Here is a 25,682-nt window from a genome sequence, read left to right as displayed (position 1 = left end):
GTAGCAGGGCCCGATTCATAACGCATTCATTTGTAGTCCATACCCTATGCCACAGTAGGATAGGTTGAATTTTGATAATATCTGTTATGTAAGGTTGGCCAAGTTCAGCGTGACAGTTAAATGTGGCAGCACACTGTGGAACTGCAAGGACTCCCCTCAAAAATGTATTCTCCACCACCTGGATTTGATCAACATTTGCATACCCCCACAAACCTGAGCCATACATAGCCACAGACAAGCATGTTGCTTTATATATAGTTAGCATTTCTTTTATCGGCGTCCTGCCCAGTTTTCTGGCAAAATTCTTTAGGGCCATGATCGTTTTCATAAATAAAAGGGTTCTAGCCTTAATTGCGCTTGTCCAAGAACCTGACTCATGGAATAAAATTCCCAAGTAGGAAAAGGTTGGGGTGTTATCCAGTGGCACATTGTTTAAAAACATCAGTTTCATCGGTTTACCTGATTTTGGACCACAGTTCATTGTGAAAGTCTTACTACAGTTTACTAGTAAATCTAGGTTCAGCATGAATTTCTCAAAACTAACTACTAGTTTTTGCAGAGCCCGAGGAGTGCGTGCCATAAGCACGGCATCATCCGCATACATGAGCGCAGGGATTGCCCTCCTCCCCACCCTGGGCATATCCCTGCACTCCTGCAGCAGGTGATGCTCGAGCCCATTGATGTAAAGGAGAAATAAAAAAGGTGCCAATACGCAACCTTGCCGCACTCCACGGCCCACACTGAATTGTCTGGAGCATTCGCCCCCCCCCCCTACCGTAGCGAACAGAAGCTGTGGCTCCACTATAGAGTTCCCTCAGGAAACAGATGATGGTATTATCCACTCCCAAACCTTTCATTATTGCCCACAATTTGGAGTGCGATACGCAGTCGAACGCTGATGAAAGGTCCACAAAAGTAAAATGCAAGCGTTCCGATTTTATCCTTATATATTTGTGCTGCAGTAGCATTAAATTTAGGCCTTGCTCGATTGTGCCAATCCCTTTTTGAAAACCAAATTGCAAATCACTTATGATTTCATTTTCCTCAGCCCAGCTTTGGAGTCTTGCCAACACAATACGTCCCAGAATTTTTATTGATGAGTCAAGAAGGGAGATTGGTCTGTAACAGGCACAACTGTTTCTGTCCCCCTTCTTGTAAATCGGGACGATGACAGAGGTAAGCCAGGATTCTTTCAGGCCCCTTGATAGAGCCGCATTAAAAAGTTGTACCAACATTGCTCCCCAGATTTCAGTATTGACTTTAAATAGGTCTGCAGGAATCCCATCGGGCCCAGCTGCCTTACCGCCTTTGGTGGATCTCAAGGCAAGCAGTACCTCATCAAGTGTTACAACCAAGTTATAACTTGGTTGTAAATCCAAACTAATATGAGGACCTCCACTGTGGGTATCTTCCTGTGCCTTATAAAGATTGGAGAAATGATCTACCCAATTATCCTCATTTATTGCGATCTCGATTCGCGCCGTATGGGAAAGGGGTATTAATTACTTTCCAAAATGCGGCGGGATCTTTAGTTTTTGAGGCCTCGCAAAGGGAATCTATTGCCTCCTTATTTAGCACAGTTTTCCTTACTTTCAGGGCCTGATTATATGCGGACCTGCATGCTCTTATTTCACCTATATCCCTGGGGCATCTGTGAACTGCCTGTTTTAAATTTTTCAACGCCCTGGTACATGCATTATCAAACCAAATCTTGGGTCCCTTACCTGTACGTTTTGCCTCCACCCTTAGGCTACTTTTTATGTTTGTGGCTATTATACCAAAGTGCTCAATTATTTGATCATTATTGGAGTTATCACCCAAACAGATCCTAAAGCTATTTGAGCACGCCTCCCAGAGTTCCTTAAAGAAGGTTGCGGGGATTACTTTGCTCCAGTTAAGTGTGTACCCATTTTGTCTCCCAAGGACAACATCAACCGCTGTCTCAATTAGAGGCGCGGCCGTAGATGGGTCTGGGAACAAATCTACTACTTTAAGGCATTGTGGAAGATGGTCAGTTATGGGCAGTTGGATATTTGTAACCCCCAACACTCTATGATTGAGATTACTGGAGGAGATAATAAAGTCAATGGTTGACGCTAAGCCTCTACCAACAAAGGTCGGGGCAAAGGGTGTGGGTTTTAGGGCTGATTCATTAGCAAACCCTAGATCAAACATAAATAATAATTTGTTAAGCAGGACCCCCATCAGAGTGTGATTGAAATGAGTCAGGTATGTATCTCTCTCTGTCATTAGGCCACATAGGCCCTGACTCCCTTTAGTACATAGTGAACAATTAAAATCCCCCCCCCCCCATAAAATTACTAGTTCTCTGTCATTTTTATCCACCTCTAACTGAACTTCTTCCTTGAGCTGCTTCATCACAACCACAATTTCTTCCCTTGGGACATTATTGTAGAAGTTAATAATCAGCACCTTGGCTCCTTTAAAATTTCTTAAAATTATGAGCTGAAAATAACTAGAATATGAGTAGCAGTGAGATTGTTTGATTTTAAGTTGGTTTGAAACAAACGTAGTCAAACCACCCTTTGCTCTACCAAAATGACCTCCAACAGCTGGGGTAAAGAAGGTTCTATAACCATTTACATGGATTGAGTCCTGAGTCCATGTTTCTTGCAAGGCCACTATATCCTGGCCATTTATTACAGACTCCCAGGCTGGGTTAGTGATTTTTTGCCTCAACCCTGCTACATTCCAAAACATCAGTGCACAAGGGTCACTCTTTGCCTGTATCGGGCCATTTCCTGTCTGTTCCCCACTCCCATGAGAATCTTTTTGCTGCCTTCCCCCAGATTTTTGATCAGCAAACCAAGGACCTATTGCTGAGTTCAAATTCAGGCGCTCCCTCGGATCCGTGCAATCATTCCATACTTCAACTCGCTCTGGAATCTGTTGTCAACTTTTTATGCAAGGTGTTCAATTGTGCGGTCCAATCTGGAATTTAATCTTGCCTTTGGAAGGAAGTGATTGTCACGCCACTCCTTAAAGCAAACGCTGATCCCCAAAATATGAAAAATCTCCACACTATTTCCTTGTTACCAGCTCCTGCTAAAATCCTGGAATAATGTATCAATCAGGGGCTGATGAAATAAATGTATTGATACTCAGGGGATTTTCGATCTTTCTCAAAATAGGTTTCGCGCTGGTCACAGCTCAGAAACTGCCCTCATTTTGGCCACAGACAGCATCTGAGCCCCGGTTGATCAGGGTGGGGCGGCTATCTTGATAATGTCGGACCGCTCAGCAGCATTCAATACTGCCATGCCGGCACAGATGGTTCAACGTCTGCCGCAAGTGGGGGTCAGTGGGACAACCTTACACCTTCTCCACTTATTTCTGTCTAACAGGACTCAAACGACCAGCTGGGGAGGCTGCAAGGCTAAGGCTTTTAGTCTCCCCTGTGAGCTTCACTGGTCTCATCTGTGAGTCCTACCCATTTCAATCTCTATGTGGCCCCTTTGGCTGTCCTGGTGCATTCATGTGCTGTTGTTTGCAGACGACGTGCAATTTATCAGCTCTATTTCTAAGGACCTGCTCTGGTGTCGGGTAAGTTCAACCAGTGCATGTCCAGCATTATCTGCTGGATGAAGGACTACTCCCTAAAGATTAATGCAGACAAAACAGAAGTGCTTGTGTTTTGTTCTCAAAACTCTATTTGCTCAAGCACTTGGTGGCCAGATGTCTGTGGACCGCTCCCACCCATGTCAGGTCAGCCAAAAATCTCAGCGTCATCTTTGATGACGCTGAGCTTTGATGCACGGGCTAGTCGCACTGTCAGCAGCTGTTTCTACATCATTAGGACCCTGAAATAGGTCATCCCCTACGATCGGAATTGCACCAGAGTCATCATTGCCCTGGTCACCTCACGGTTAAGCTACTGTCATGCTTTGAATAAACTTCAGATTGTACAAAATGTGGCAGCTCACCTCATTCTGAACACTTCCAGCGGCATTCGGTTAGGGAGGGGATTCATTCCCTTCATTGGCTTCCTGTCAGAAAACGTATTGCCTTTAAGGCTTTGTGCCTTGTATTTAAGGCCGTTCATCTCAAGGGCCCCTCTCAAATAAAAGTTTTTTTTCAATGGTACATTCTTAGGAGGATACTGAGCCACTCTTTTTGCAAAAAACTTAAGATCCACAGATTTCTGAAGAAAGATGGGGTGGCCGCTCCTTTTCAGGAGCAGCCGCCAAACTATGGAATGACCTACCTACTAATATTTCAGCTGTGGATTCTTTTGTGTCCTTTAAAAACATCTGAAAAGCTGGCTTTTCTCATCTTAGTAACCCTTTGCCGCTTCGCTTCTGTCGACTCCCTTGTTCCGCTATAGCGCTTTGACACCTATGGGTTTTAGTGCGCTCTAAAAATGTTATCCTATCCTATCCCGAGGTGGATTTCCGACATTGTTGCTAAGTTGAACTTCTATTAAATGTGGTGTCCTGCGGTCAGTACCAGGGGTGGCTCTGCCTTGCTACAGTATCCGGGTGTCACGTGCGCCGTCGGACCGCGGTGGCTCGAGGGAAGCACCTGAAATTATTGATGGCCCTGCCGTACTACCGGCGAGCCGCGGCTAATTTCGCAATCAGGTGATAATGAAAGACCCTGCCATCTGTCTGCTGATTTTAATGGAATGTCGGCACATAACAGAATGGGAAGTAATTGGATTGACAGACACAAAGCCAGTTATTATGCTGTTATTATCTGATTGAGAAAACCGGCGCTGGAGCGTGCAAGCCTGGCATAACTAATCGGATAATAATGAAGCTGCTTGCCCATGCGTGGGCCTTCCCGCCTCGAAGCCGGAACTCATGGCGCCAACAAAGCGCTACCCAAACTGCCGCAAAGTTTTACCCGCCAAGCACCCCCGGGGCCCCAGTCGCTCTCCCCCACCCAAATTAATTTCCTTTTCCTTGTCACAAATCATTAGGACGCAATCTAATAAAACACATTCTGCATAAACGGGTGTCCATTTGTAAAAGCTGTCACCACATGCACACTATTAATAGAGCCATTTGAAAGATTTATAAGCAACACGAGTGTGTTTTTGTGCGTGGCGCGGGACTGGTGATCGGTGGACTGGGGCCTTCGCTCCTGGGGGGTGCTGACTAAAAACTGAAGGACTTAACCATTCAAAATGTGTCACTTCACTTGACGGGAAAATGCATTTCAATAAACCACGTTGGCATTGTTTTACTTTGAATCTAATGCACGACAAGTGTGACTTAAACCCCTTTGATGATAGAGAAACCTATGTAACGTGGTGCCCTGGGGAAAGTGGCGAGAAAAGTAGTATGTGTTTAAAGAGTAACCGATTAAAAACTCTCTGGCCTTAGCACAACCCTAAAATCTGAGCACCCACCCACATGAGCTGAAACTCATACTACCTAAAATATATTTTTTTAAACTTTTATAGTGAGGAGGATTGACACACTTTTTCTCCGGATTGCCAGACTATTAATTTTCCCCTTGATTTGATCAGTCCTGTGGCTTCTGTGTGCTGGAAATAAGGTATGCATATTTTGTGGGCTAAAGCTTTAGATATAGCAGTGTCCGTTTGTATAACAAAACGAAATGCCTCTTGATGCCAAGAGGTTTTGCAGTGTAATGGTACTTGATCTTGTAGCCTCGACAGGATGGTTGACCCTGTCGTGCCAGTACTCCAGTAGGAGACATTGAGTTTGTAAGCTGAATCACGGCACTCATTTAATTAATTAGCTGAACTGTACGACGCGCTCCTGATCATGTGTTTGACCAGGATGTATCGTAGCAGCATGCACTGCTGCTGTTGCATTACATGTTTGGAGTTATCAGAGCAAGCTGAGCAGGAGAGAGGCTGGATGAAAGTCCCCCAAAATAACAGGGGGGAAACCGTGGAAATGGAGATGAAGATTGAGGGAAAAGTGGAGGGAGCTCTGGGATTATGTGCTGCTGCTCATTGTAGTGTCTCATACAGGATTTTAAACCTTCAACTCATGTCAAGAGTCCTGGGGTCTCTTCGGCACCATGAGATCCATGGATTGTGCTCCTGCCAGTCTCAGATGGGGAAGATGGAGCGTTATTGGGCTCTCCTTGTGTTCAGGCCATCTCCTGCCATCGCAAAGTTGGTGGATCCACAGAGGAGTAGAGCTAGAAGAGCAAAGAGCTTTTATCCACATTTTACACCTTGTTATTGAAGCAGTTTCTTAATCTGTGTTCCATTTTGTGGACCATATTCCTTTAAGGTACGTGATGGAGCCCCACACCACTAGCAGTTTGCCCTCGTCCTAGTCCTCATCCAACTGCCTGTCCTAGAACCACCCCTCTTCCACAGAAGCGAGAGGTCAAGGGGCTTCTCTACACTACACTTGGCACTCTGCCAGGACGAGATCAATCGGACAAACCACACAAGCCTTCTGCTATGTGACACTTTCTGGCTAAGGACCGTATTGATAGTCAAACGAGACCGAGGCATGTATGGGGAGAGGAAAATGCACTCCTAGCACTCCTAGCAGCACTCTCACCACAAGGGTTGTGAATTGCCACAGATTCGAACATTGATCCATGGGGGCTAAAGACACGGGTGATCTTTAGAATAACCGCTGATAATGTGAATGTTCCTTTCGAGACGCATTATATGTAAATGGATCCCATACATCTCTGATGCATCGGCCCTCATGCATCAGTGTTGGACTCCTGCTAGATGGCCGCAGACAATATCGCTTATTACATAGGGAATGGTTGCGGAAGAATGGGATGATTTGAGGAAAGTGGGTGGAATATGATCATTTGCAGGATAATGAAAAAATTGAACAAGAAGCAAAACAAAGAGGACCGATCAACCGAGATTATAAAATAGAGAAGAAAGAGCTGAATTGCCTTTGTCACGTGAAAATATCCAGAGCAATTGGGATAAAGTAACATTGACATTCTAATAATATTTGATTTACTGATATTAAATAATTTACAGTATCGTTTGGGGGAAAACTGACACAACAAATCATAGCCAGTAATTCATTAACATTGACATCACGCCAAGAAGCCTCTTCTCCGCCAGAACCGGTGGTGCTCACCAGGGTATGGACAGGGCTCAGAATGAACCCAGGGCTCGGTTCGGCAGGCAGAGAAAGGCCCGGATTGGAGAGCAGCATCTGGCTTGTGTGAGGGCAGCCTCGCGCTGGCTGCCGGCAGGCCTGGGGTTCTCATTCAGACACCGCTGTTTTTATTTCCCTCCGTGTTTCACGGCTTTGAATAAAAGTGTAAATGGAGAACACAAAAAGAGTTCTGTCTTTGTAATGCTTCCATCTCAGCAGCTTTCTATTAAAACGTTAGTGTCTCCTCAGTGTGTGTTGTTAAATTTATATTGCAGTGAGATGATTTGTTGGTTGCTGAGCTGCTCTTTCAGTCTCTGTTACGCTAAACAAGCGGCGCAGATAAATCTCCCGGCAAATTGATTCTTTCTTTACAAGCTACCAGCGGAGTGGCTTGTATGAATACACTATGCCTGAATACCTCCACATTCATCGAAACCCTTTCTTCTCACCCTGGCAGCCGGGTCCAACCCGGGGATGAATGGCGCTGCTGGCATGTGCTACAGAAGAGCGAGCGCTCTCCGAGAGGATGCTGCCTGTGACGTCACGGCTGAGGCACACTCTGGTGCCAGCCCTGTTGTGCATGCTGTGGTGTTAGTTTGCCACCTAACGCAGCAAGGTGGCAGTTTATTGGGTAACATATTTATGCCTCTATGCTTTGAGTTACATCTTTCATGACGCTACGCCTTTCATAACTATTATTGTCCGATGGATTCGTTTCATCAACGACATTTTTATAATGTTGTCAGGAACCCAGGAATAACTCCTGTTGCTTCACAATTGGCTAAATACTCGCTCAGTTGACCTCAATTTTTCGATCCCTTATAGTAATCCCAAAATAAATTTTCTTGATGTGTATGTATGTAACAACGAAGGGTCCCTAGAAGTATGTGTTTTCACTAAGCCTACAGACCCTAATACGTTATTGCAATGTTCCAGTGGCCGTCCTAGATCCTTAAAAGAAAATTTGCCGCATGGCCAATTTTTAAGGATCTGTCAAAATTGCACTAACAAAATGGACTACTTTAACAATGGGAAAAAACTACAATTCAAGTTATGTATTCGAGATTATCCCAGGAAGCTGGTTAGAACGGCGTTAAAAAGAGCGTGGTTTACCCCCGCGAAACATTGACTGCCAAAGAAAAGCAGACATCTGACCGGATAACATGCGTGTTGACATATAATCCAAAAGCGAACAAGATCAAACAGATTATCCTAAGGAATTGGAGGCTTATTCAGCAATTTGACATCCCCAAGCCGTTGTTTGCATTCCGTAAAGGAAAAAACATAGGGCAACACTTAGTAAAGGCAGCTCGGGAAACACCACCTAAGGGCAGTATAAGAAATATGTTGGGTCTCCCACCAGTAGTTGAACACTTTAAATGTAACAGCTGTGGGGTGTGCCCACATACGATCAATTCAAAGTTTGTGATGTTGAATAATGTTAAGCATGTTCAAAATGGTTTTTCGAATTGTAAACGAGAAATGTTGTGTATTCCCTTACATGTCCTTGTGATAAGGTTTATATAGGACAGCCAACACAGACAGGGAACATGAGGATAATGCAACATCAATCCAGAATTCGTTGTAACACACAGGGGGATCCCTTGGTTCAGCACTTCAATGAGCATAGTCACAGTGAAAACGACATTAGGTGGTCGGTGCTCCTGTTGGTAAAATCCCCAAATAAGGTGACCTTACAAACGACCTTAAATAGACTGGAATCTCGGATGATAGAAAAGTACCACACTGCAACATGTGGTTTGAATGATGGGGATCAGGTATGCACACTTATCTGAATTCTTCTTTTTGAGTATGCAATATTCTGAAATGTATATCTGTATATACTGCATATTTGTATTATATACTGTATACAGCTGAGCGATATTGTTTTTTTCCTTCATATTGTTGTATGTATTTGTATTAACTTGTATTTGTATGGCGAATAATATTCTTTTTTAGTTTTGGAATATAGACACTCATATATTATTTTCCCATAGATTGGAAGTCAATCTCTGTGCTGTCTATTGGATCCATCTTGTTGTCACCATTTTTTGAGGTGAATTAGAGAGAACTTTTTATTTGGTCCTTTTTTGTATTAATGTACCCCCGTATCCTAGGATTACCCTGATATTTGTGGGTGGAGGGTTATCCGTTTGAATCGTTTGATTTAGTCCTGCATACTCACACAATTTTTCTTATATATATATAGCGTTTTTTGGTAACCTATTGTGGCGGTGGTTACTTTGTGTATTAGTTTCCCTTTTATGTTTATTGTGGTTTGAGTAACAGTGGTTTGTAGTATGTTTTTAGTTTTCTTACTAGAAGCAAGGGCCGATCACATGGGATGCTTAGCTTTGTATTTTAATGGCGCCCGTCAGATTTCATGGGGCGCGCCTGGATGGAGCACTGAAGACGATCCTTCCCCGTGTTTTAGTCACGTCCATATGAAGGTATGTTGAGGAGTCCTTCGTTGGTTTAGTGTAGGTTCCATTTAGTTTGTTTTTAGCACGTAGTAATCTTTGTATGCATGGTTCTACATTAAGCCTGTGATGTGTTGGCAGATTATTCCTGACTACGAGATAGAGGTGTTTGTTGACCTCTCTGGTGGGGCGCCCAGTGAATCAGATTTATTTCCTCATTTAAGGTAAGAGACATGCGCAGATGCTCCTTATTCTATTTAAGTCCTGAGCGTTCGTGTTTTACATATGGTGGCAACCCGTGTGTTTTTTTTTAATTTCAGAAATCTTCTTGAGAATTCCCCGGGTGTGAGTTAAATGCACCTTGATCAGTGAGACAGTAGGGAGTTTTCTCTTTTTTTCTCTCTCGCTCACTCACGAGGAGGATAAGAAGGTAGTTAAATTTGGAGGTGGTTCGGTTCTCTCCTTCTGGAGTCTCTGACCTTCTCAAAGGCACCCCTATGTGTTTGGAGGAATTTTTACTTTGGGGAATCCTCTGTCCCTGCCTACGTGAGTATGTAGTGCATGCCCGCCTTTACACACCATTTGTTTAATATTTCTTAGTTCCCTTATTTTTACACTGCACCCTCTTTCAGTTGCTGGTGACTTTCATTTTGGACCACAGTGGCACAGAGATTTTAACAGCTGGAGTATAGGTGTAATACCTAATGGGTTACTTTTTGTGTATCAATTTAGGACGTTTATTCACCCTTGACCAAGAATCTTGTAGGCCGAAATGCGTCCGCGTCGACATGCCATATTTGACAAGAGGAGTCTGATGATACTTTTTGTATTATATTCATTTTTGTTTCACACAATCTTAGAATTAAGGTTCAGGACCTACGAGAACCGATTGTGTTTTTACAGGACTACATCTTAGTGTACTCCCTGAATGAATAGGGGGACACTTGATGGATTTATTGTGACGTTCAGGGTGAAAAAGGTTGATTTTGTATAGGAATATTGTTTGTCTTTTTGTGCCATTTGTATATAATTGTTGTAGATATATGTGTATATATATGTGTATATTGTATGTTTATTAATAGCATTAGATAAGAGGATTACTTTGCATCAAGGATTACTATAAATAAATTGGTAATCTTGTATGATTAGGTATGTGATCATTGTGTGTATATATAAAAAAACTAATGCTTATAACTTTGTTCCATGTATAAGGGAATTGGTAGTCCCTTATTTCCAAAGGATTGTGAGATTGATCCCTCTCTACCATCTTCTGTACTTTGCAGTTCTATGCTTTGAGGCGCACAGCCATTTGATTGCCCTGTAGTATGAGAATTAAAGGACTGTCGCGCACTGAGAATCATGATCAGCCTCCAGTCCATGGAAATTTCCACTGTTTTCCTGGGAATTGGGAATTTGTGTCGAACATTTCCACAGAATGTAATGTGCCCTTATCCCTTGTTTAGGCAAATATTCAGCACTTTGATTAGCTAACTCTTGGTTTTAAAAAAGTGAAGTGTGCCAGGAAGGAGCTAAAAATGTGACGGGAAAGATACATGTTTGTCTAAATTGAGGGTTTTCACTGAAAAAGGCAGTCAAGTGATATTGTTCTGCTCCCTATTGCCAATGAACTAGGCATCACATGCTGCATGGAGTGGGTTTCAGAGCACCGGTGTGGAGATGTGTGATTTGGACCAGTCTCATCATCGTCAGCAATATCTTCGAATGGGTCACTCACGTAAAGCAGGAGTTGGTGTGTGGCTAGGGTAGGCGATGCTGGTCCCCATCCTACGTGTGCGGCTCAAGGATGACCACCATATACTTACTTCTTTGGGAAACTGTGTTAAAAAAACCACTACACATGGTGGTGCAGTGTTTAAAATGAATTAGGAAAGCTTAATAAAGTACAGCGGCAAAATCTAACAAATGAGCAAAAGAACCATCAAGAGTGCATGTACGGGCAGAATTTCGAATGAGGAACATCCTCATGAGGAGAACAGAAGGGATAAAAACACTTTGTAACATTTTTTCCTTGTGTTCCCCAGAGAGACAGGTGGAATTTAGCTCACTGTTTCTGGACATATCCATTCAAAAATATAGATCGAGTGTTTGGAATACCAACCTTAAATCATGGTTTGACAAAAGAGGCCAACAAGAGTTCTATAAAAACAAGCATTGGCAAAGCCAGAAGGTCTCACCATTCAGACATATTAGCTTTGGCATTTTTTTTAACAATGTTGTACATAATTCTGGATTGTACCGCAAGGCTACGGAGTAAGCTAAAAAAAAGGCACTATGATACACCCCCCCATGTCATTTTGTAGACGTGCACAACTACAGAATGACACAGGCACTTAATTTCCATCTATTTACCAAGCCGATTTTAAAGGATAAATAGAAAAATGTATAAGTGGTGTTAAAGTTTTTGGTTGTTTTTTAGGCACCTTTGGGGAAACAACACTGAGGGTGCAGGTATGGAAGAAAACAATACAGCGGGGGCGAGGCAACATGGAGGGTAGAAGCAGCATGGAGGGTGGGACTGCAGAAGCAACGTGGAGGGCATGGTGGGGAACCAATACGGAGGAGAGGGAGAAGCAACATGGGTGAAAGAGAGGAACATTGAGGACGGGTGAAGAAAAGCACACGGGCTAGAGAGAAGAACGTGGAGTTGTTGGGCTAGCACATGAGTGAGAAAACAACACCCGGAGAAGCATATGAGGGCTGGCACAACACTAAGAGGGTGGGTAGAAGCACTCAGGCGAGAGAGAGCAACATAGAGTGCAGCAGAGGGGTAAGAGCAGTGCACAAGGGAGACAGCTGGAAAGGCATGCACCTTTGTGGAATGCTTAACCAGAAAGGAAACAGTAGTGTTTGAAACATGAGAAGTGGAATGACTCAAGTAATGCGTCCATGCTCCAAGCGAGGAACTGACGCAAAAAGAGTAATAAAAGCTCGCACAAACTGATAAATAAAAAGAAAGCAAATGTGCGTAACAGTAAGGGTAACCAATGGAAAGCATCAGTGGTGTCTTAACCCACTGTAAGTGGACAATAGGGTTTTTTTTGCCTGCAGACAGCCTGCACTGTCAGGTAGACCAGCCCAAAAAATTGTGAATATTATTTTTACAGATATATTTCCAGGTTATTCATATACAGGTGTCACATCTTTTAGTAATTTTCAGGAGTATCGTGAATTTACTACTGACTCGTCTCACCCACCCATGAGATCTCCTGATTTCTATAACAAATACACAGAGCTCCGGATAATGCAACTTATTTTGGGAAGTAAGCAGAATGGGAGAGATAGAGAGCTGGTGCAAGACTCCTGTGCTATATTTCTGGGTGGTTTTCTAAGCAACCAGCCGTCTGATATCTTCTAAGATCAGGTGTCGTAAGGAGGAAAAAATATATGTTCTTACTGAATTTTTAATATGTTACCTTCTACACCGACATGCTCTATTATTAGCACAGCATACGTTTATGGAGCTTGTATGACTTTAGATTGCATACCTTTACCACATATATGTCTTTACCCTAAATCCTAAAAATACCCTTGCAACCCTATACCCCTAACCACCCCTAAACCTACTCATGAAGAACTAGCTGCACTCAGACATGCAGGTTTAACAACTAAAATAAATCATCAGAATGGCGCCTCCAGAATTTCTTGAAGTACATAGTATAACACTGTCATTATATCTGTGAAGTTCAGCACGTTAATATTCAAAATCACTTCCAAAATTAAAAGGCACAAGAAAATCCTTCAAGAACAAAATACTAGGCAAACTGAATAAGCTGAGTTTACAGACTGGAGTGAGGCAGAAGACTGAAACAGGGCTTTTTCACTGAAGAATCTCAAATGATTGGAAAGTAAATCCTTACACTCACAGCATCCTCTTAAACAACCATCAATAATCTTGCTAAGAGTGCACAAGAAAGCGCCATTACAAATTTCTTCAGTTTCCGGTCACACTATAGCACATTGGTCTGTGTTTCAGTCATCTTTTCTAGTGTGTGCTAGCTGACCTGACCCGGTTGTCTGAAATTTCCAATAAAAAGGCAAATAAAAATAAACATTATTTTTTATTTAAAATGTTTTTTTTCAAGCCATTTCTTGGAGTACCCCCTGTGGCTGCTTTTATCCATTTGGGTAAAAAAGTACAGACGGCAACCCTGTGATCCTAAGAACCTGGGTAATATGGACAATAAAGCAAAATAGTGGTTCTTTTCGGAATCATTTGAACAAATTCAAGCAATTTGACACATCTTAACTAGTAGGTCTCTTCATATGAATTGTAAATAAACAGTATGTATAAAAACTCACTGTAAAAAAACGAATAGTCAGATAATTGCAAACTTTTTGTAATTTTATAGTGAGTGATTGGTAGAATGAGTAAAACTGTAAGTGTTCTGTAAGATGTGAAATGGTGCAGTGCACATGAGTTTGTGAATTATAAAAAAGTGACAATTTGGGCAAAATTTGGCTGAGGATTATAAGCATATCTAGGAGGCAAAGTTATTGATCTATAAGTTAAACATGCTCAATAAATACAGTATAAATGCAGCCCAAGAACAAGCAGCATCAAAGTTTCAACCCCTTACAACATTGGAACTTGGGTCTTCATCTGGGCATCTTCTTCACCCTGTTGACTGTTAAGATCATTGAAAATGTGGGGCGGTCATACCTGAAATTGACTGCACTTAGTTTTAAAACTAATTGAGAAATGCTCAATAGGCTCTCCTCCGTTATATCATTTTCCAATTTGATTCTCTCAAATTCCTTCCTTATCCCAAACACAATACTCACGAACATAGTACACAATTCTCTTTTTGATCAGTAGACTGAAATTCATATATGTATATATTTTTCTACTAAATGTAAATTTTGAACAACTGTCAGAGAAGGGCAGATGACCAGAGTGGAAGAAGTATTAAGTGTTCATATAAAAATTGGAAAAATATTTATTTTTACTAAAGCTACACTGTGGGGCAATGCAAGTGTCAAGAAACACATTTTTATTTGTACATTTTGAAATCCAGTTCAAATAACAAGAACTAGCCCAACTATAAGGTGTTTTGAAGAATGAGAGTAGAAAAAGACAACATTTAGCTTTACAATTTATTTTCTCATTAATTGCGTATATTTCATTTCAGTTAGATAAATCTGATTTAACCCGAAGTAGGCAGTCTCAAGAAGTAGTTCTGTCTTCCTGTCCTTGAGCCCATTTTGTTAGACATATGTTGCTTGATGTAATTGAGGGGCATAATGAAGGTAGCTGGGTGTGTTCACGAGAAACCCTTGGATGGGATTGGCTGTTGCCTACTTACTGTTCATACTAGTCTACATGTACTTGATGGTTTTGAACAGTTGCAATTGTTTTATTGGAAGAGACTACCACTTAATCTTTCTTCTTGTGAGAAGGATTTGTATTGTTAATTTACGAATATATATTTAATATCTCCTGTTAACAACATGTCTGGGTACTCCACTGTGGTCCTGTGAGGGTGTAGTTGAGGACCAGGATAAAGAACATCGAAGACATGCAGAAAAACATTTTTGTAAACTTGTGGAGCAGGCCGTCACAGGCCTGATATAATCTGCAGGAATGTCATGAATGAGTATTAATTCAGTCGTCATCCCCCCCCATGTCTCTGCTATGAACCCACACCTTCGAATCGGAGAACAAGACTCATGAGGGGAAACGGGTATTGGGAAAAGTAGCACCCGTTAAATATGGAGTCTTTTTCACAAAATGCTCCAAAGAAAAAATATATAACTAAATGGGATAGGGAATCCCATAACCTTTTATTCTTCTAATCTCCGACTCAACTTCTTACCTACTCCTTTCTTCTTGACTATCTGTTCTTTTACTATGATTACTAAACAACAAAATAACACAAGTAAAGGCTAGAGTGTCATTTAATGCTTATACCTATTATTGTACATCACGCATAGTCACAAATCAATACTGACTCATGTTTATGCCACTATCCAACATCCACAATAGCTGAAAATATTTTTGTTAATTAACTGAAAAACATGCTAGATGTTTCCAGCCTAGTCCATGAGTTTCTTTCTTCTTCCATCACATTAAGAAACAATCAGCTAGATTCATGAAGCATTTTTGCGGGCGCAAACGGTGCGAATCGCAGAATTCGGCCGTTTGCACCAGCAAAAATGGCATTTGAAATTCATCATTGGGTCATGTACTCGCAATTTGAGAAATCGCAAAAAATTGCGATTTCTCAAATTGCCATCGCATTTAAGGAATCTCAATTTGAGATTCCTTAAATGCTATTCATGACCCAATTAAAAATTGTGAATTCGCAGTTTTTTCCCGCTATTTACCGCGAAGTCAGACTTCGTGGTAAATAGCGAAAACTGAGAAAAATGCACTTTTGTGCATTTTTCTCAGTTGTATGTTACACACACACATGTCCTTTGGACATGTGTGGGCGCAACATGAGTCTAATTTACATTTCAGGGGTGCTACAGGGTGTCCTGTGGACACCCCTAGCACCCTTGAAATTGCATCCTTATTTGGGATTAGCAAATTGCTAATCGCAAATAAGGAATAACTCCCCATTCATTCCTACGGGCCTTTAGGCCCATAGGTTTGAATGGGGAGTTATTCCTTAATTGCGATTAGCAATTTGCTAATCGCAAATAAGGAATGTGTAGGAATCGCAATTTATTTTGCGATTCCTACATGAATCCCGTTTTGCAAGTCTGTAATAGCGATTCCTTATTATTCGCTATTACAGACTCGCAAAACATGCCGATGATGAATCTGGCTGAATATCCTCAAAGTTCTAATCCACAAATACATTCTCCTATACCTAACTCCATATAGAACTGACAGTCATTGGGTGCCGATAGCAATTCAGACCTAATTGGAGATGCCGTGAATTAAAAAATCTCCGAAAAGAGAACCATACTGACTCCTTGGATGAAAATGCAATGCCACTGAATTCTAACAGGGGCAAATAACAACTGAAGATTGGTACTTACTTCTGCTTACTGATGACTACAAGATTTTGTTGAGCACTAGCACGTCTCTGCTAGCCTTTCTTGCATCCTCATATAATATGGCCTCTTCTCTCAAGATGCATTAAGTGGTTCCAATACCTTCTACAGCTATTACTGACTCATTGCTTTGAAGTGCATATTTGCTTGTGTCTTTGCAGTAAGAAGAACACTGAATACCTGTGAAGTAACCTTTGCTTATTCATATGCAATGTTCACTTTATGCTATATAAACTGTACACTTTCTTAATGGCTTGCAATTTGTTCTGCATGCAACTAAAGAGGTAAGTCATGGTGTTGGCCCACTGTACATAGTAATTGACCTGATCAATAAGTATTTCTGCAGACAGCTGCAATTAGGTGGATATAAGGATATTGTAAGAAATTGGGTTGATGGCTGGTTGGGGTGTGAGCCCTGGTCAATTAGAAATCACAATTCTTGTCAGGATGGTGCACAACCCAATTCCAAGTGCCCAACCCTCTGTTAGCTTGACACAGAGCAGTCAGGCTTAACTTAGAGGCAATGTGTAGAATATTTGTGCAACGCTTTAAACTGTAATAACTTGAAAACACCACACAAAATGTTTCCCACACCAAGTTAAAAACGAGAGCAGTAATTAATAAATAAAAACAAGACCACAATGACAAAAATCCAATCCGTATAACCGGAGTTATAAACTTTTAAAGATTTAAGTGAAAAATAGCACCAAAAAGCACAAAGCACCAACCGCGGCTATCTGGTCACACTGGGCTGTGTCTACGTTACACTTTCAAGCCGACCACTACGGAGTGCAAGTAGACTACAATCACCAGGTTCAGGACATCACCTCTCATCATCCAGGCTAGCTTGAAACTGGTGGCGTAGTGAGCACGGGACCCACTTCTGGGCATACCTTTCCAACTAAGGGTGAAAATGCAACACAAGAAAGATGATGGACGGAATGTTGAACATTGTCAAACATTAACCCCCAGTCACAGATCTGGGTTTAATCCATCGTTATTTTGCTCGCCACGTCATTCTAGTTTGGACCCAGTCATATGAAAATCATCCTTTACCCTCTTCCCAATTGGAACTCTCCAACCTGAGCTGCCAGGAAAGGTCCTCTGTGGTATTACCCCAAAACGGGTCCCAGGATGCGTGTTTCTGGTCCAGGGAGGACCTGGCCTGGCATTTCAGGCTGGACTGTTCCCATTGGGAACAGGGTCAAGACTAATTTGCATTCTGGAGGCCAGCACTGTATGTATGTATGTGTTCTCCTCCTCTAGATCATGGACTCAGCCATTCAGGCGTTGATGGATCTCCTGCACCTGGATAAAGTGTAAAAATTGGCCCCTAGGTAAGGCGTACTGCCCCTGCATTTCCTCAAATATCAACCATTACCGCTTCACTTTCAGGCCCCCAAGCTTTGAGGTATCCAGTATGTGCCACTGCCGGTGTCCTTCCACACTGTGCAACTCCATGAGGGTACTGTACTCCCACAATGGTGTCTCCCTCCAGGGCCAGCCTGTCCACCACTCCCATTCTCCGCAGCACCTGCTTCCATGTCCGGACTACCACTGCGGTGGACTCTGGAAAGTATGTATGTATGTTCTCCTGGCCAAGTGTCAGCTAGCTATGTGATGGATGAGAGGCCCTGTTCCTACGATTCCTGAGTGGGAGCACGACATGATATAGTGCTGTCTATAACGAGATGCTCCCCCCATGTAATCGTCCAAAGAGTTTTTGGAGTCTATTTGCTCAATATCAGGAAGCGCAGAAATCAGCGTCAGATGAGCTGGAAGATTAATGTATAATATTGATTTATCTTGGTGTCATTGATGCCTCGGAATGTTACTGTAGGTGATTTTGCATGACTCTATGATGGTCTTATGCCCACTTGCATTCTTACTAACAGTATTTTATTCGTCCTTTCATTCAAGTGTATTTTTTTCTATTGCTGTTACATTACTCGCACTTCATCTACCCTTCCCTTAACCGTTACCATGTTTTGTAAAGATACTGTTCAGTTTTGCATATATTTCAGACTTAGTTGATCCAGATCTGTTTTATTCTTTCATTTAAAATTTTTGTATTATTGTATAGGTATTGTTTTTTTTTCTTTCTTCATGTTTTAAATAACCCTGGACGAAGTACTATGCTATGCTCACGTAGTTTGCGAAGTTTGCGCTACTTCGCTCTACGCGAAATGCACGTAGCACAGTGCAAATACGCGTAGCGGTTCTTTTTTGCTTGCTCACAGTCCTCAACGTCAAGTTGGCGACTGCGAGCGAGCAAAATTACATCCCGGCAAGACTTTTTCCTCATTCGCGATCAGCAACATCAATTTGCCGATCGCGAGCGTGGAAAATAAATCTCCCGGCGAGATTCTCAACGCGGATGGGGCAGGTTTCTCATTGTGAGTGGTTGCGTATGCTCGCGATGAAAAACTACCAGTCCGCGTTGAGAAAGCTGCCGCTCAAGTAGAAATCTACTGAGCAGCAGAAAACAACCGCTTGCACTGTGCAAGATGCGGTTTGCACTGATTGGACAGTGCGGACAAGCGTCCGACGCGGTGCAATCAGTACAAACAGCATTTTGCACAGTGAACTATGCAGTTCGCATAGCTCGCCTAGTGCGAAGTGCACTTCGCATAGCTACACGTAGAGCTACTACACGAACTAAGCCCAGGGTTAGTTGTAAACTGCAATAAAAAAACTAAAGAAAAGAAAGAAAAAAAAGTATGTATGTTTGTATGTATGACAATATGGCCCATATATGTCAAGAAGGGCAGCAGTAATAATACACATGGTCATCTAGCCCCTGATGAGACACCCAATGCCACAAGAAGCAGGCAGTCTGAGATCGCCCCGCCCTTGGCCTCTCCATCCCTCCCCTTTATTGCAGAGCTCAGTAATTAGCATGCCTCTTAGTCCCTGCTTTATGTACCCCGAAGTCCATCATTGCTTGTACTTGTATATTACATGTCATTTTGTGTATTACTGATGTTTGTTAAAAGCAGAATCATTCCACTCATGTTTTGTTGCTGCAGCGTTGATAAAGCCTCGCAGTGAAATACTCTCTCTGTAACTCGACTAATGGTGCCAACGATGTTGGTTATAAAGTTTGAAAATGTCATAATGAAGTTGATTTTTTTTTAACGAATTTGAGAGTTTTTCACTACGACAGCATGTAAAACTTAAAGGTACATGTCCGACTTTTTAAATACACAATCAGTGCTGCATGCCCACTAGTAGCATTTAATTTACGGGCCCTAGGCACGTATATTCTCACCTTAATAGGGATTTAGAAGTAAATTACCTATGGCCCTGGGTATAAGCCAATTCTACCATGTTCAAGGAGAGAGCACAAGCACTTTGGCATTAGTTAGTGGTAGAGGGTGTAGAGTCATAAAGCCAACAAAAACATGTTCAGTAAACAGGAGGGTGTAGGCAAAAAGTTTAGGGATGACCCTGCAGAAAGGGTCAAGTCCAACAGGTATGAAGTTGACCTCTCTCCCCTATCTCGGCCTGTGCTGAGAAGGTCGCTGACTGAGACTGTCCTAGAAGAGTTCCATTGCTTCCTTGAACATTACGACTGTATCTTTTTTTAATTTGCCTTGTGTGCGTTCTCACAAGGGCAATGTCTGCGCAATGTCTGCAATTGTATGGCAGTTTTCCCATTTATCAGGCATTTCTATTGTGTCCCTGCCCTGAACATGGTGCTCAGCCTACTGAGTTTGTTGTTTGATAACGTAGAGAAAGTCGAAGAAAAATAGAAGTGCTAAAGTGTCTTTTTCTCTCCTCAATAACATGCGTATTTATCCAAATGGCTGTCATTTACAAAAAGGGTACTTAATTTTGTGGAAAGTGCTTCTCTGTCTAGAGGGAACACTTAATTGAAGTCACAAATCACTCGGAATGCTTTCATGGGAAGATAAAACAGGTTGCATTTGTGTAATGGCGGGCGCGTGTTGCTTTTGTATTCCTCTCTGGTGTCTGCTGCTCGCGCGGCTGTCTATCTCTGGGTTGTAACGTCCGTCCTACAAGGCTGCTGTGCACTATTGTATGTTCAAAAGATCTTGAGGCATTGAGCGGCATTAGTGCTCGTATGTGAGAGTGGGATTTCGGAGGTGAGGAGGCGATAGTCACTCACCCGCCATTTTACAGTAGGTTCTTCTCAATATACAGTATAGAATCGGGTGTGAATCTAAGACTAATGGCTGCCCTCAGCCCTCTAGGAACAGGCTGGTGATGACAACAACTTTTATTATACCACGAACTTACTTCAAAGCATTCTTTTATTACGCCTATTGCACGTATCTATCTAAATACTCTCTCAACGATGTTTAATTCTAGACACATTAGTTTGCGCCCCTACCCATCATAGTTGTTTTTATATTGAATTCTAAATGCGTTTGGAAGCGGGTGGGGGGGGATGTGGGTCCGTTGTTTTGACACCTTATGTAGTGAAATGACCTCTGTGAAATTTCGAACACTAATAAAAACCTGAGTATGCTTTTTTGTGTCTAAAATACAGAATGGATACTTTGCACTTAGATGCACAGTAGCACCCTCTGCCCGTCCAAAAACATCCACATATTGTAATTGCTGATGCTCATATTTTCACAGCCTAGAATTACCAATCATTGTTAATTGTTAGTGTAAATAAAACACAGATGTGTGTCTCATATTAAAACAAGCTTTACAAATGCAAATAGATCTGGCTTTAAAGGCATTTTGTATGCTAATGTGAAGCATTATAAACAAAAAGCATGGGAATCGATATATAGATATGTATTCGAGTGGAAGCAAAGATCTGTAGATTAATATTGGTGTAGGTTAAAAGGTCTGGTGACTGTTACACTGTCAAGCCAAACCTCAAATAACATGTAGGTTAATGCCTGCCATCCTCCCACCTGTGCAGCTGCCAGAGAAAAACAACATAAATTATCTAGTTATAGAAGACGCACTAATAGCATTTCAGTGTCTTGGGCCCCTGGTAAGATTAGGCAGCTAGATAAAGGAACACAATGATCACAGCTGCGTGGAGGGCAAGGAATTTATTTTGTGAAAGCACACAACGTCTTCTCAATCTAGCCATGTGCTCCTGGCTCCCAACATGTGGGCGGAGAAAAAAAAGCCACTCTCTAGTTATACTCACAACATTGTTTGGTGAGCGAGACCATACATAGAAATTCGAGATACCAGAAACAATGTCAATCAGAAATCTACTGAATTATAATATTGAGTCTATTTAGTCACTATGCCTAGATCTGTAAGGCAGCTATTTCACTTTCATGTGTCAGTTTTCTATTATCTCATTCTTGGTCCCACATATAAAGTAAATGAATCCCCTGAGAGCTATTGACTCTATTTTACCCTTCAACACCTAATTCTTCACTATAAACTCATCTTCTCTATTTTCATTCATCGTTCAATGTCACATGCATTGAACCATTTAGCAGCTGCAAATTTTGCAATTCGCGAAATTTGTGGGTTTGCAACTGCTAAACTGTTTTTTATATGTAGTAAATCAATTTTAGGAGCTGGTAAAGCATTACTGATTACTAGAATGGGTTTCCAAATCTGAATTCAGAAGGGTTGTGTTGTGGCCATTTACCCTATGTATCAATGGTTTGTGACCGGAATTCCAGTCTCAAACCATTGATAAGTTACAGACTCCAAAGTTGGGGTGGCAACTTATTTGCAGACAGGAAGGGAAGTTTCAGGAGTAGGCAGTAATCCATGGGGACCTCCGTTATCTCTCACTCAAACTTTTAAAAAAAAAAGAAAAAAAACACGTTTCCTCTGAAGAAATTAGGCTGCTTTAAAAAAGTTTCTTTTTTTGAAGAGCAGTCAGAAAATATTTTGCTTTATACTGAATGTGAGATTTTTAAAACTGTTGTTTATTAATATGTCTTCCAAAATACTTTTGGACATCTGATTGGAAATGTAATAAAGTTGAAAGAGCATGATCAACGAAACGCCTTGTGATAGGCTTTAGTAATAAAGGACTTAACATGATATAACATACACTCCATCGTGAGAGGTCATGGATGAAGAGATGGCGATGTATACTTTGGCACTCGTTGTATTAGTGACCATCAGTGGATAGCATAAACCTAATCCAACCAAAATGGTGTTCATTCTCACCAACAGTAGCAAGCTCTAGCTCCAGATCTTAGACTGGCTTTAATATTGAACTCAAAGGCCTCCCAGCACCTCCTGAATGGCAAGTTCCTGGATTACAGAGTGGTTCTCTTACAAGACACCTTCAAAGAAAAACACCAAGACAAAGATACCTCTGATCCTGGACCACACCCTACGTCCACACATACGCACATGCTACTCTACACTTCTTAAACATACCCTTACCAATTTTAGGGGTCTGTGCCATCTCACCAACTTCCTGGAATCGACCCTAACTTCCCTGGAGTAAGTTTTCCATGCTGGTGCACGGTTCATCACTATTTAATGGCCGCTATCTCAAGCATTTTCACTGCCTTCCATCCCAGTATGCATCAATTTCGAATCACTGTGTGTGATAATCAAGATCACCCAGACCAGTAAATTGAACTAAAAGTTTAGCTCCCTGGCCATATGCGTATCACACGCTGTATAACTCTAAACTAAGTAAAGGTCCACAAGATAATGAAAGAGAACTCAAGAAAACAGGCCTCATCCCTATTCTGCCCCAACCACTGTAAGGATCTACCCCGGCCTGCATTCATGTTATGGCTGCAAGCTTTTGTTAAAGCCTTTCCATGTCTCAGTAACCTGCACAAATCAGCACATAGGTCCTTTCTTATGTAAAGTGCAAAGCTGCCCCTACGCACTAAGTACAATATATAAACCCCCTTATCATGTTAAGTAAATGCTATCCATCTTCACAGGAAGAAATACCTCTCTATGACTTTCCAAGAGGTCCACAGTTAATGTTTTTTTGTTGTTGTTTTTTTAATCACAATTACTTGACTTCTTAAACATTAAAGCAACTGATTGTTCCAGCATTAGGGCCTTTGTCTCTGAAGTCCTTCCTCTTTTGTACCTCTTGTATTAAAGATCTGTGAAACTTAGCAAACATTTGAGTTTCTGCTAAGTAAGGATTCCTTCAACATTTACTAATAAAATACCCTTTTCTTGTTCTTACTCAGTACACGAGGGAGAATGTTCTAGGTCTCTTCGGGTACTTAAAGCGACTTAGAATATTCTAGGAATCAAGCTTGTTAATTCGTAAAGGTTCAGAATGTGCAGACTCAATTAGTTTCAGCTAGTTTAATTTTATTTTGGCCTGTGTACACTTCTTACTGTTAGTGGCTACTCATGAGTGATTTGAATAATTTATGTTTATTCAAAGCATAATAGATATCATAAATGGTCATGTCACTTCTAGCCACAAAAGCCATCCTCAGCTGATTGGTAAATCAAACAGCTGCCACGAACAAGCTAAATTCTGATGGTTATTGGAAAGAGGAAGGCCATATTTTTAAGATGAACAGAGAGTGCAACGGACTAAGCTGAAACTTTTCCATGATGTTAAATCTCTTTTCAAATACACCAGTCATCACTTGGACCGCTCAAAATACTTTAAAATAACATTATAAATAATAAATATGAAATGCATCATTTGCCTGGTTTTCTACAGTGTAAAACATCTTCAGTCTTCAACATGTTTTAATGCCCACAGAAAAGGCTTTGAGAGCGCATGAACATTAATGTTACTGTCACTCTTTCTTCAGGTTTATCCACGAAATCGAGCATGCAATGGGACCAGGCCCCACCAAGGCGTGCCCACTTCGAGAGTTTCTCACAGTCTACATCAAGAACATCTTTCTAAGCCAAGTTCTGGCTGAGATCAACAAGGAAATTGAAGGAGCCACCAAAGTGTCCGACCCCCTGAAGATACTGGCCAATGCTGACACTATGAAGTCCTTGGCAGTCCAACGGCCACTCTTGCAGGTATTGTGACATTTGGCAGCTACATTTTGACAAATTGACAAATGTATCTACTTGTTTATTGGCAGAAGGGGCACATGCAAAATGACATAAGGTTTTTTCTGACATAGACATAGGATCCACTAAGACAAAATTACTATGAGATTAGTTTAATTTCGTACCAGCGGTACCACGAGAATTCCAATTGCTGAAACTGCTACGTATTTTATCCAAGATTGGCCCTCATACAGAAAGACTGCAAAGTAGTCTGTATATTTAGTGTTACTGTTGTCTTGCTCTGATTTCACAAGCAGTTAGAGTTGGTTGAGGATACTCTCTGGGCTGTGATGCCCCTTTTCCTTCTCATAAAAATGTTGTCCTGGTCATTGGTAAAGAGGTGCTTCTGAAATGCACATCAGGCTTTCCTCAATTTTCTAACCTATAAGTTCTTTTAAAAACCTTTTAGTTTGGTCAAGATTGATTTACTGTTTTTCTTCCTGTTAAAATGTTCTTGGAAACTCGAATGATTTCGATTTCCATGTTTGTGGTACAACAAACATGCTTATTTAGACACAATTGAAGCATTGTCCTTATCGAGACTTAAAATAAGCACTGTCTTTCAGAGACCTAAAACATGAAGGTATAACACAAAAACAGACCACGTCGCATGCACTTTGAAGTGTGAGAATGATATGCCAAGGAAGTAATGTCTAGCACGACAGTTAAAAGAATGAGAAAGGTTTAAGTCAATAGTGAATGCCACAAATGGTGCGGGAAAGAAAAATGTCCGGCAGCTGAGTATTCCAAGGCTGTGCGCCCCACTGCTTTTAAGCAGTGTCACTAAAGGAAAAATAAAATGATAATGACTCTTATTATCATTTTATTTTTTCCTTCTTGCGGCAGCTTTGCGGGCGGGATGGGTCAGGGCTGCTCGGCTGACAGAGGAGGGGAGGAGTGGTTAGCACTCTCTAAAGTGCACATGAATGATTGGCAGGCCCTCTGGGGCTGGCCAAACATTCATGAGCACTTTGCATGTTCTCCATGCAGGTTGCATTACAACCTGCATGGAGAATATGCCCAGCCTTACATTCTGTAGCTGAGCGCCGATCCATGGCGCTCAGACCAATCACAGCGGTGCATTACAGCATTGTGATTGGCTATCGGGAGGCTGGGTGCATCCAGCTTTCTGCTCTGGAAGCAGGCAAGAGGACCAAGAGGAGGAGGAGGAGGAGGAGGCGAT

General features: G+C 41.7%; 1 protein-coding gene across 2 annotated transcripts in view; it reads left to right on the top strand.

The window, feature by feature from the left end:
• Positions 1 to 25,682, top strand: part of EXOC4 (exocyst complex component 4) — a 1,827,849-nt gene that overhangs the window by 1,103,596 nt on the left and 698,571 nt on the right. For both annotated transcript variants that reach the window (XM_086918922.1, XM_086918920.1), the window contains exon 11: positions 24,247 to 24,466. In XM_086918922.1, the coding sequence (XP_086775048.1) occupies positions 24,247 to 24,466 (220 nt within the window). The remainder of the gene's footprint in view (positions 1 to 24,246; positions 24,467 to 25,682) is intronic.

The sequence above is a fragment of the Lissotriton vulgaris genome, chromosome 1_1 (genome assembly GCF_964263255.1).
Source record: "Lissotriton vulgaris chromosome 1_1, aLisVul1.2, whole genome shotgun sequence".
Taxonomy (NCBI): Eukaryota; Metazoa; Chordata; class Amphibia; order Caudata; family Salamandridae; genus Lissotriton; species Lissotriton vulgaris.
The sequence above is the reverse complement of the archived record's forward strand: the minus strand, read 5'-3'. Positions and strand labels throughout refer to the sequence as shown.